This window comes from Lipotes vexillifer, unplaced genomic scaffold (assembly GCF_000442215.2).
Source record: "Lipotes vexillifer unplaced genomic scaffold, Lipotes_vexillifer_v1.1 scaffold156, whole genome shotgun sequence".
Taxonomy (NCBI): domain Eukaryota; kingdom Metazoa; phylum Chordata; class Mammalia; order Artiodactyla; family Lipotidae; genus Lipotes; species Lipotes vexillifer.
Window position 1 is genome coordinate 403,281 of NW_006770074.1, and position 12,224 is coordinate 415,504.

Genomic DNA, 12,224 nt, shown 5'->3' on the forward strand with positions numbered 1-12,224 from the left:
TTCCTGCTTGTCCCTCGCCCTGTTGTAGAGCCCTGACCGCTGGCTTCTTCTGCCCTTGGGAGCCCCTGGTGTAAAGCCCTGTAGCTATGGGAAAAGATCTGTCCTCAGGAGAGGCCGCTGGAGTTCCCCTGCCCTTTTCAAGGGGCCAGCAGACAAGACAAGCCCGTGCGTAAAGCTGGAGAGGGCAGGGCGCAGCCAGAACAGAGACCCACGGCTTCGCTCTGACACCTCACCCCGGCCTTTGGACACTCACTGGGGTTGGAAACGGCAGTTCCAGGCTGTTTCCACCCCTCCCTGTGGCACCTCCCTGTAGGCTGTGGGGTTCTGGCTCCCATCTTCCCTCTCTCCAGCGAGCCCCATCTCCTGCCAGCCCTCAGCTTTCCAGAGCGCACTGGCCACCTCGCCAAAACCACTCGCTGGCAGCACATGCCTCCGAGTTTAAAGTCATAGTAGTTTCCTGGCTACAAAAATGTGGGGTATCTTCAAGTTCCTTGGATATTCCTAAGCTTGGTGCTAAATCTGCAACTGCCCGCACCGCCAACCCTACTCTCCCAGCCCACACCCCGCTTTAACACTTGCAAATCCCAACGCTTTTCCGCTCAGCGTCTGAAACGCTGGCTACTCAGCTCCCTCCCTCTGAATGTGCCACAGAGAGACTGAAGAGCACTTCCTCCTAACTGGGGACATAGAAAATGCCCCCCTCTTCCCTCTTTTTCAACACGGGCCCCTAAACTCTGAGCTCAACCCTCCCCTTGTTTCACCTAGGACCAGGCTTTGCCGGGCGGGGTGGGGAGTCTTTATTCCCCTAGACAACCCCCAGCAGAGCTGGGGAGTTCAGGGGTTAGAACCAAGGGCTCCAGGAGGCCAGGTGAGGAAGAGCCCAGCCCAAAGCTGCCAGGTCTGGCACTGTGCGCCTCAGACCTCAGTGGCCCATCACTTGTGGAGAGTCCTTGGGTCCGAATGCACGTCAGACCTGCCCAAGGGGAAGGGGCTGCATCCTGACTGGGGTTTTCAGACCCGCCTGGTGACCCAAAGTTCCATTTATTCGTTGGGGACAGCTAGCTCTGCGCTCTGCAAATCTTCCCCACTCCATCCCGCCCAACTTTGCATGAGGTGGAAGATCTGGGGAGGAAGATAGCATTCCACTTTTAAAAGACATTTTATTTTAATAGGCTTTATATTTTAGGACAGTCTTAGATTTACAGAGAAATTTCAAAGATAATACCGAGAGTTCCCATACACCCTATACCCAGTTTCCCCTATTATGAACATCTTCCATTAGTATTTGTTATAATTAATGAACCAAGATGGACATGCTATTAATAACTAAAGTCCATACCTTATTCAGATTTCCTCAGCTTTTCCCTAACGTCCTCTTTCTGTTCCAGGACTCCATCCAGGACACTACATTTAGTCACCAGGTATTCTGAGGCTCCTCTTGGCTGTGACAGTTTCTCAGATTTTTCTTGTTTTTGATAACTTATAAAATTTTGAGGAGTTGTAGATCATCCCTTAGTTTGGATTTGTCTGATGTTTTTCTCATGATTAGACTGGGCTTATGGGTTTTGAAAAAGGTAAAGTGCAAAATCCTCATTGTGTCGCATCACATGTCAACGTGACTGACCTCTGTTGATGTTGACCTTGATCATCCGGTTGAGGTAGTGTTTATGGGGTTTCCCCACCGAAGTTAATCTTTTTCCCTCTTTTCCATACGGTACTTTTCTGAAGGAAGTCCTATGTACAACTCACACTTAAGGAGTGGGGAGTTAAGCTTCACCTGCTTGAGAGTGAAGGATCTACATTGATTTTGGATTTCTTCTGCTCAGGAGATTTTTAACTTTTCTCACACTTATTTGTTCAGTAATGTATGTCTGTCAATATGGACTACAGATGCTTATTTTATTCTTTGGAATATTATTATCCAACATACTACATTTTTTTGTTGCTCAAATTTTTCTAGCTTTGGCCATTGGGAGCTCTTTCAGTTGCCTCCTGTGTCCCTTTGACATACCTCCATTTTCATGGGGCTCAGTTTTTGTTTTGTGTGTGTCTGTGTGTGTTTGAGTATCTCCTTATTTATCTTGTATATTTCCTGCCCCAGGCCTAGAATCAGCCATTTCTCCAAGGAGCTCTGGTACCTTTTATTGGAGAATGGTATGAGAAACAAAGACCTGGGCACTAGGCATGCTTGCTGCTACTGGGGTGTCAGCGCTTCTGGGTTCTTTCAGCTGACAGAGCAAAGAAATATACATGAGTGTACTAATCCATGTATATAGACATATCTATAAATAGTTCCATATGTAACCATTTGTATCAATATTAAACTAAACATGAGTTCATACTGATGTCTCCAACTCCAATCCATTATCACATGGATCACTCTGGTTTCCTCCCTTGCTTACCTGTGAAGTCTGTACAATACATAAGTACCATTTAGTTTACCTTTAGTCTTACAGACTCCACTCATTTCCAAAGTTACTTAAATCAAGTAACTTGATTTTCCCCACTCCCGTCCTTGAAGCTGTTTCATACATTTGTAATACACTTAGATTATTTAGTCATATTCTGCAATTCATTTTAGGATTCCCTGACCTCTAGGTAGTTCTTTAAAATTTGTATACATTAAGTTTCATTCTCTGTGCTGTAAAGTTCTATAAGTTTTGATAAATGCATAAGGTTGTGTATCCACAAGTACAGTATTACACAGAGTAATTTCACTGCCTTAAGAGATCCGTAATGCTTCACCTATTCAACCCCCCTCCCTCCGCGCAAGCCCCTGGCAACCACTGATCTTTTTACCATCACTATAGTTTTGCCTTTTCCAGAACATTCTGTAACGGAATCATACGATATGTAGCCTTTTCAGACTGGCTTCTTTCACTTTGTAATTTGCACTTACGATTCCTTCATGTCTTTTCATGGCTTGATAGTTCATTTCTTTTTAGCACTGAGTAATATTCCACTGTATGGATGAACCACAGTTTATTTATGCATTCACCTACTGTGGACATAAGTTTTCAACTCCTTTGGGTAACTAGCAAGGAGTACACTTGCTGAATCACATGGTAAGGTTATGTTTAGTTTTGTAAAAAAACTACTAAACTGTCTCCCAAAGTGGCTGTACCATTTTGCACACCCATCAGCAATGAATGAGAGTTCCTGTTGCTTCACAAACCCATTAGCATTTGGTGTTGTCAATGTTTTGGATTTTGGCCTTTCTAATAGGTGAGTAGTGGGGTATATCATTGTCATCTTAACTTGCATTTCCTTAATGATACAATGTGGATAATCTTACCATATGCTTATTTGCCATCTGTATATCTTCTTTGGTAAGATGTCCAGTTAAGGGCTTTGATCCATTTTTTCATCAGGTGTTTGTTTTCTTATTGTTAAGTTTTAAGAGTTCTTTGTATATTTTGGATAATATTCCTTTGTCAGATATGTTTTTTGCAAATATTTTCTCCCAGTCTGTGGCTTACCTTCTAATTCTATTCACGTTGTCTTTCAAAGAGCAGAAGTTTGTTTTTTGTGTGTGTGTGGTACGTGGGCCTCTCACTGTTGTGGCCTCTCCCATTGCGGAGCACAGTCTCCAGACACGAGCAGAAGTTTTTAATTGTAATAAAGTCCAGCTTATCAATTATTTCTTTCATGGATCATGTCTTAGGTGTTGTATCTAAAAAGGCTTCACTGTACCCATAGACTTTATTTTTTTAGAGCAGTTTTAGGTTCACAGCAAAATTAAGAGGAAGGTACAGAGATTTCCCATCTACCCTCTGTCCCCACACACGCACAGCCTCTCCCATATTCAATATCTCCAGTTTGTTACAATTGACGAAACTAAGGTGTAAATTCTGTAGATGTTCTTTATGAAGCTGAGGAAGTTCCCCTCTATTCCCAGTCTGATGAGAGTTTTATCATGAGTGGGTATTGAATTTTGTTCAATGCCTTTTCTACATCAGTTGATATGACTTTGTTTTCTTCTTTAAGCCTGTTGATGTGATGGATTGTATTCATTGATTTTTAAATGTTGAACCAGCTTTGCATACCTGGAATAAATTCAATTGATCATTATGTATGATTCTTTTTAGACATTGTTGGGTACAGTTTACTAACATTTTGCTGAGGATTTTTTTCATCTATGTTCATGAAACATACTGGTGTTCGGTTTTCCTTTCTTATGATGTCTTTAACACTTTTGATATTAGGGTAATTAATATTGGTCTCATAAAATGAGTTAAGAAGTGTTCTCTCAGAGATCCAGCTTTGAGAGTGAGGAGAGGGTTTATCATGCACATGTACAGAACACTGTAAGTATCACACTATAATTGTTGTTACTACTATTACGTGCCAACAGGTGACGCTGTTATCTATTGACTGAGTTCACCCCTTCCAGCCTAGGACCCTCCAGCCCCACCCTTGCTGCCTTAATTCTGCACTCCTGTCATTTCTTTTTTTTTTTTTTTTTTTTTTTTTTTTGCGGTACGCGGGATTCTCACTGTTGTGGCCTCTCCCGCTGCGGAGCACAGGCTCCGGACGCACAGGCTCAGCGGCCATGGCTCACGGGCCCAGCCGCTCCGCGGCATGTGGGATCTTCCCGGACCGGGGCACGAACCCGTGTCCCCTGCATCGGCAGGCGGACCCCCAACCACTGCGCCACCAGGGAAGCCCACTCCTGTCATTTCTGTCTCTCTGCTATTCAGTTTACCCTCTTGATCTCTGGGCTCATTAAGCCTCTACTATATGAAATTCCTTCTCTGACCTAGAGTCACCTTATCTGGAGATAGTGGGGTGGCTATCTTTCTGCTGCCTTTGAAATATCCACAAACTTCTGCACTTTTGAAAGGGAAGGGGAGGAGGAACATGAGTCATTGATGATCCAAGGTCTTTGCCTCTATGCTTTTTGAAGGTTGTGGGATCTTGGTCTTGGTCTCACTATAGAGTGAGAGGGGACTGAACTGTTTTAATGTGATCTAGTCATCACTGAAACTATGTCTGTAACAGGTCCTACCTAGGAAAGCTCAGTGCTCCAGCTTGGGTAACTTTCCGCTGCTTAGCAAGACCCAAAGGCAATGGGGAAGAGAGCTCCCTCCCCAAGGATAAGGATCTTACCTCGGTCCCAGGAATCCAGAGCTCGTCATCTTTACTGTGTCCACAAAGGCCCCCAAAGCAACATCTGCTCAGCCCAACAGAAGTCACTCTACTACCCAGAGGACAAGCTGTGTAAAGACAGGTAATTATAAATCAAGTCTCATTACTGTCTCTGGCTTGGCACCATCAAGCACAGTAACCAGGCTTTGAATGGTCCACGTCCCAGGTTTCATCATCAGCCCAGCTGGCATCCCTTTCACCACCAACCCTCAGCTTACCTAATTTCTCTTTACTGTAGTCCTCAGGTCCACTTCTTGTTCGCTCTTATGCTCTCAAATCTCCACTACGTCAAATCTCCACTACGTGAAATATTTTAACCTTCCCTAGATGGCTCCACATCTCTCTCTCTCTCTCTTTCTCTCTCTGTCTCTCTCTCTCTCTTTTGTGGAAGAAAGTACAGCAGTGATGTTTCATGGAAGCTTCTGTTTACTCTCTGATTCTCTTTTCTTCTCCCACTATTCAACATTTAGATGGTTCACCAAAGCCCTCACTTTCTCCACCCACTATGCCGGTTTCTCTTGTCTCTTGGTACTTTGAGTTCTTTCTCTTAGTTTTCTTTCTATTTCTCATAATATATAATAATAATTATCCCAGTCAAGCTGTATTTGGAGAGATGCTGGCTAGAGCTGCTTGACCTCAGCCACAGGGGATCAGCTACTTGGGAGCCGCCTGGGAGAGCCAGGTGGCCCTGCAGGGTCTGCACGTGGGCTCCCCCTGCAGCCTGCCCAGTGCTCTGCATTTCGTAGGGACACTGAGTTTGATAGTAATTGTTCATAACCCAGGCTTCCTTCATCACCTCTCCCCTGAGAGTCCGAGCACTGTGATTGGCAGGGGAGTCAGCATCAGGTCAGAAGGGGAAAAAGAGATGCAGACTTGGGAAAGACTTGGCACCTATGAGCGCTCTGAGACACCAGTTCTCCTTTTAATCCCGTATCGTCCGATAGCCGCTCTCCACACCATGAGTCTGACTTCCTCCAGGGATGGAATTGAAAACACACGCTCTGGAACCCAACAGAGTAACATCCTTTGGGTGTTATTAGTCTTGTTAAGGAAGCTGGGTTTGAGAATAGAATTCTCTTTTTTCAGGAGAAAAGAAGGAATTTATTTTAAACCAACCAGTAAAAATATCTGTCAAACTATCTAACATAATTGCCCAAAGATACCAATCTTAGTAACTCAGAAAAAAATGATTCTGTTGGATCAGTAATAAAGAAAGCTGATTTTACCTCTAGTATTTTCTTTACTTTTCTTTTTACATTGTGGGAAAATATACACCACATAAAGCTTACCATTCTAGCCATTTTTAAGTGTAAAATTCAGTGGCATCAAGTACATTCACAGTGTTGTATATCCATCATTACTATCCATTTCCAGAATTTTTCATCATTGCAAATTCTGTACCCATTAAACAATAACTCCCCTTTCCTCACTCCCCCTAACACTTGGACTTTTATGCTACTTTCTGTCTCTATTAATTTGCCTAGTCTAGGCACCACATGAGTGGGATCATGTAATATTTGTTCTTTCGTGTCTGGCTTATTTCACTTAGAACGATGTCTTTGAAAAGGAAGTTCTTATGCATGCTTCCCTTCTCTTTATCACCCTGATCTCAAAAAATTAAAGCTCTTTTTGAAACTATTGGTGGAGCCTTGAGTAAGAACGGAGGTGTCAGTCTATGAGCCCTGGGCAATAATGGAGATGTCAGTCTATGAAGATGAAGCATAGAAGCAAAGCAAGTCTGTAAAGAGCAGACTCCCCTGGAGTTCCAAGTTCACCTATCTTGAGTACTGGGAGAGCCCCAGCTGAGAGCGAAGACAAGGCAAGAGAATTTCATCAGCCAGTCCACAGAGATACCAAGCAATTCAAATAGGAAAATGACAGCTTGTCTCTCTCTTCCAGATGCTGGGGTTTCTCTGTACTGGAGGGTGAATCCCCTGAGCTCTGGTCTGCTTGGAAAGGCGACAAGAAGGTAGGGTCAAAATAGAGTAGTTAAAATGCCCAAGTGGGACTTCCCTGGTGGCGCAGTGGTTAAGAATCCACCTGCCAGTGCAGGGGACATGGGTTTGATCCCTGGTCCAGGAAGATCCCACATGCTGCGGAGCAATTAAGCCCGTGCAGAACAACTACTGACCCTGCGCTCTAGAGCCCAAGAGCCACAACTACTGAGCCCGTGTGCCGCAACTACTGAATCCCGTGCGCCTAGAACCCGTGCTCCGCTGCAAGAGAAGCCACCGCAGTGAGAAGCCTGCGCACCGCAACAAGCAGTAGCCCCCACTTGCAACTAGAGAAAGCCCGCGTGCAACAACAAAGACCCATCGCAGCCAAAAATTAATTTAATTTAATTTAAAAAAATAAAATGCCCAAGTGAGTCCTGCCTCCTAGCTTCTACATTCTTCCTCTCCCAACTCACTCCCATCTTTTAAAAATTTATGGGGTAGGAGTTGAAAGGGGAAAGTTTGAAGTAGAAGAAAGTAGTATGTGGGAAGGAAATGAGAAAGAAGACGTAGGAAATCTAGCCTCTTGACTGTGTGGCATCTTCTGTCCTGCTCCATCAAGACAGAGTGGGAGGACACCACTGGCATGTGTGTGGAGGGGAGCACATTGCTTGGAAAAAATGAGATTTAGGCCAAATGGCCACTTATTTGCTGTGGGACCTCATCTTTCTAATGAATAAACTAACCCTAGTTTACCTGCTTCTTTTTGTCGTAGGGAGATGTATTAATTCACTACAGCTGCTGTAACAAAATACTACAAACTGGGTGGCTTAAACAATAGACATTTATTGTCTCACAGTTCTGGAGGCAGAAGTCTGACATCAAAGTGTCAGCAGGGCCATGCTCCCTCTGGAGGCTCTAGGGAAGGATCTGTTCCAGGTCTTTCTCCTAGTTTCTGGTAGTTCATTGGCTTATGGCTCCAATGTTCACATGACTTCCTTCCCCTGTGTGTGTGTGTGTGTGTGTGTGTGTGTGTGTGTGTGTGTGTTTTCAAAAAAGGCATTCTTTTCATGAGGACACTAGTCATTGAATTAGGGGCCCACCTTACTCTAGTATGACCTCTGATTTTAATTGATTACATCTACAGTGACCCCATCTCCAAATATAGTCACATTATAAGGTACTGGGGTGAAAACTTCATCATATGAGTTTTTCAGGGACACAATTCAACCCATAACAGGAATGATCCCATTGTTTTAATTAGCACCTTTCCTATGGTAACCTCTCAGCACTGAGATTTGGAGAGAGATAATCATGCCCCTCCAAGACCTATCCCAAGAAGGGAGCATCTTCTGCTCTATCCTGTCCTGTCTGGTCCCAAAGATGAGTTCTTACCCTTGGTAGGGACTGCAGAGCAAATGCCCAGCAAGACAATAATCCTCCTGGCTCTCACCAAGGTGCCATTTCTCCTCATACTCTCGCCGCAAGTTCTCATTTGTGGACCACTCCATGGGGCCACCATCACTGTGTGCTGATTGTCATGTTCTTGTCAATGTTTTTAGATTTCCTTTTAGGTTTATCCTGTCTCTCCCTGGAAATTCTAGGCCCTAAGGTAAGGAGAAGATCAGGAGCTGTCCACGGTCCATTGATAAACAAGTCCTGAAGTTATCTGGCTGCTTCCTACAAAGAACTTGACCATCCAATGACATCCAGAATATGTGAGCCGGGTAGAGAAGGAGGTGAGGGCCAACTACTGGGCCTAGCCTGCCAGTAAGGCCTCCACGGGGCAGCCAGAGGGCAGTGTTTGGCTACCTAGAACCTGGGAGGGAGGAATCCCTATGAGGGAGCAGAGGCCCTGGAAATGAGGGTGGGGCTGGGACCAGCAGGGATTATTAAAGCAAATCCCCTCTTTAATGATCATTTTCAGGACTTCCAAACCTTCTCAGGTATATTCAGCTCTGTCTTAACCCTAGGAGCTTAGAGGAGACTCCTTCTAATAGCTACTTTGTAGGGACAGAAATTTTCTTGGGAGACAAAGGACAGTCAAGTTGGATAAAAGAGAAAAAAATTACCCAAGGTGCTAGATAACAGTTTCTGTAGGAGGAACACAGAAAATTGTCACAGTGGCTTGAAACAATGACTCATCTAGCCCAGTATTTTGTTGCTAGGGCTGAAAAAACAAGAATCATTTGATGGGGAAAATAAAAGCTGGGTGGGCAGAAGACCTTGTGAGACAAGGAAAAAACGGGTAGATAAGGTGAATGTTATTAAATGTTACTAAAAGGATGTCTTTGACAACGACCTCAGCCTTTGTATGAGGTGGGATGGCCTCTAAGAGGCTTCCAAAACCATGCCTCATGGATAGATTGACAGAAGGACCAAGAGCTTGAACTTAGGAATCACACAGACCTGGGTTGGAATCCTGTCCTCCTGAGTCTCAGTTTTATTTCCTTTACAGTGGAAACATTTCTCCCATGGGGGATTATTATAGCAATTTCATGAGATCATATGATAGTATATACAAAATATCTAGTACCATGCCTTGCCCGTTGTAGAGACTGAGCAAAAGGTAGTGTTTATAATTTACTTAAGCACCAATAGAAGGCAAAACGGGGCTTCTTAGTTACCAAAATGATGAACACATGGCTATGCAGGCATACTGAAGCGATGAGCAATAAAACCAGGCTGAGGAAAAAAATAATAATAATATTAATAAATAAATAAATACAGGCTAAGCAAAATCTCAGATGGGAAAGAGACTTCAGCTGCTTTTCTGGGCTGTTGGTTTATGATCACATGGGGCACACGCCTATTCATTCTTTCTCACCCAGATGAATTCTGGCCTGGAGGCTAGAAAGGTATAACTGTCAATCATGCTGTCACCTAAGAGAAGCAATGTGCTGTCTTTCCTGGGTGTACTCTGTGTATGTTGGCCAATAGACAGGGCTGGTGGGACCCAGTCCTGCAGAGCAGCTGCATCACTATCACCTGAATAAGTGATTAGAGCTGAACTTCTTGGCTCTCCCCTAGCGTTATACAACCAGTACCCACTGTGGGGTACGCACGAACCCTCAGAAATGCCCTCCCTAAAGAGGCTAGGGGTACCAGGGCCTCTGTGAGGCTGCCTTGTTGGGGAAAACTTCATGAGTACCACCTACTTCCTAACCAGTTACAACCCTTTTCTGTAAGCATTTACTATGCTCCCACCATGTTCTGACTCCTTTTTGCTCCTTTGCATTTCCTGGCCCTAAAATGTTTTTATACTGATATGAGAAAGAGGTTGAAAGTCTTAAGGAAAATAATGCATGAGGTGGAATTTTTGTATTAAGGGTGGGTTGGGGTTTTGTGTTTTGTTTTGTTTTGTTTTTTTCATTGCTTAGTGATTTATTCTCTCTCTCTCTCTCTTTTATTTTTTTTTGGCCGTGCCCCATGGCTTGTGGGATCTTAGTTCCCCAACCAGGGATTGAACCCAGGCCACTGCAGTGAAAGTGTCAAGTCCTTATCACTGGACTGCCAGGGAATTCCTGATTTATCCTCTTAAGTTTCCATCAGCAGGTGGAATGGAAGACCCCTCCCACCCTGGCACCTTGGGTAACCAAGGCATTATCCTCCTTCACTGCCTGCTCTGCCTGGAGGGCCCGCACATCAGTGCCTTCTTTCCCGAGGTACTCCAGAGTTGATGGGGTACCTTCAAGGCCTCACTCATCCCTCAGCCAATTGCAAGGGTCTGCACACCTGTCTCCACAATTTCCTTCACATCGGCAGGCTGTACACCAGGAGAACGCTCAGTTCTGTCTCTCTCCTATCTCCAGCCCAACTTCCCCCTGGCCGCACTTTGCAGCCCTTATAGATTTTAGTAGAGTTTTGTATTTTCATTTGCCCCCATGAGAGGGAAGCAATTTCAGGGGAAGATATAAGGAACTTAACTGAACTCCAACGCCCTCTGTCCTCAGAGCTGCGATCCCAAATGGCTCTGTGCTTTATCTCTCACCTTGGTGTGTTCAGGGCCTCTTGGCTAGGCCAAGGGTGTTTCATTATAATGGGTTTATTTTTAGTTTGGGGGAAGAGACAAATTCATTTAGGAATGTGGAGAAGTCAGAAGCAAGAAGGAAGGTGGGTGGGACAAAGAGAATAAACAAGGAGAAGGGAAATGAATGCTTAGTGGAATCTGTATAGCAGTAAACATTAGGGTAACTGGATAGACCTTCCCATTTGTCTGTCATGGCTAGGAAGAACTTGGTCTCACATCTTAGAGAAGAGCAGATTGGAAATCTAACTGCCTTGCAATTCCATGGGTAGTAACTCCCAGGAAGAGAAGCCATCCTAATCCTTCCAGGGGAATTCAAACACCAAGCTCGAAAGGTCTAAAGTCACAGTTAAAATGAGCTGACATCCTCATGTTTGCCCCTAAATCTGGGAATCCAGAGTTCAGAAGAGACGTTCCTCTGAATGACCTTGTCCTGGCCACAGGGGCCAGATGGGAGTGGGGACACTTATGCTTGTTCGGCAGCACAGTGAGAAAGGGGGAGAGCCATGGCTTCAAGCACTTGGTTTGGAGGCGAGGTGTGTGATGGGGAGAACAGAGCGAGTGGGGTACTCCTCTGTAGAGCTTGGTCCCAAATGAGTGGGTGGGATTAGGCTGCTTGAGGAATAAAATGTTTTACTCTTCTAGGGCCTCAGAATTTTGACTTTATCATTTGGTTTGCAATGAAGACTTTCTAAGTTCTGGGAGCAGGAGAATGTTCCAGGGTTAGATCCTCTCATTTTGGAACAGGATAACATTGAAATGACTACAATCCCAAAAGATGACTTGAGGGCAGACAAACCAAATGATGTCACAGTACCTCCAGGAATTGTTGCTATTAATGTGAAAGGCAAAATAATAAAGCTCCTAGAAGATAATAGAGGACAATACCTTTATGACCAAATACCAGTCATACATATTTAAAAATGCTTAGCTTCATTAGAAATCAGGGAAATGCAAATTAAGGCCATAATGAGAATACTACTGCCCCTCTACCAAAATGTTTGGAATTTTTTTTTTTTTTTTTGCGGTACACGGGCCTCTCACTGTTGTGGCCTCTCCCGTTGCGGAGCACAGGCTCCGGACGCGCAGGCTCAGCGGCCATGGCCCACGGGCCC

At 44.5% G+C, this 12,224-nt stretch overlaps 1 protein-coding gene across 1 annotated transcript in view; it reads right to left on the reverse strand.

The window, feature by feature from the left end:
- Positions 1-1,649, reverse strand: part of PAX4 (paired box 4) — an 11,209-nt gene extending 9,560 nt beyond the window's left edge. The window contains 1 exon segment of the mRNA XM_007472036.1: positions 1,625-1,649. Within this exon segment, the coding sequence (XP_007472098.1) occupies positions 1,625-1,649 (25 nt within the window).
- Between the last annotated feature and the right edge of the window lie 10,575 nt (positions 1,650-12,224).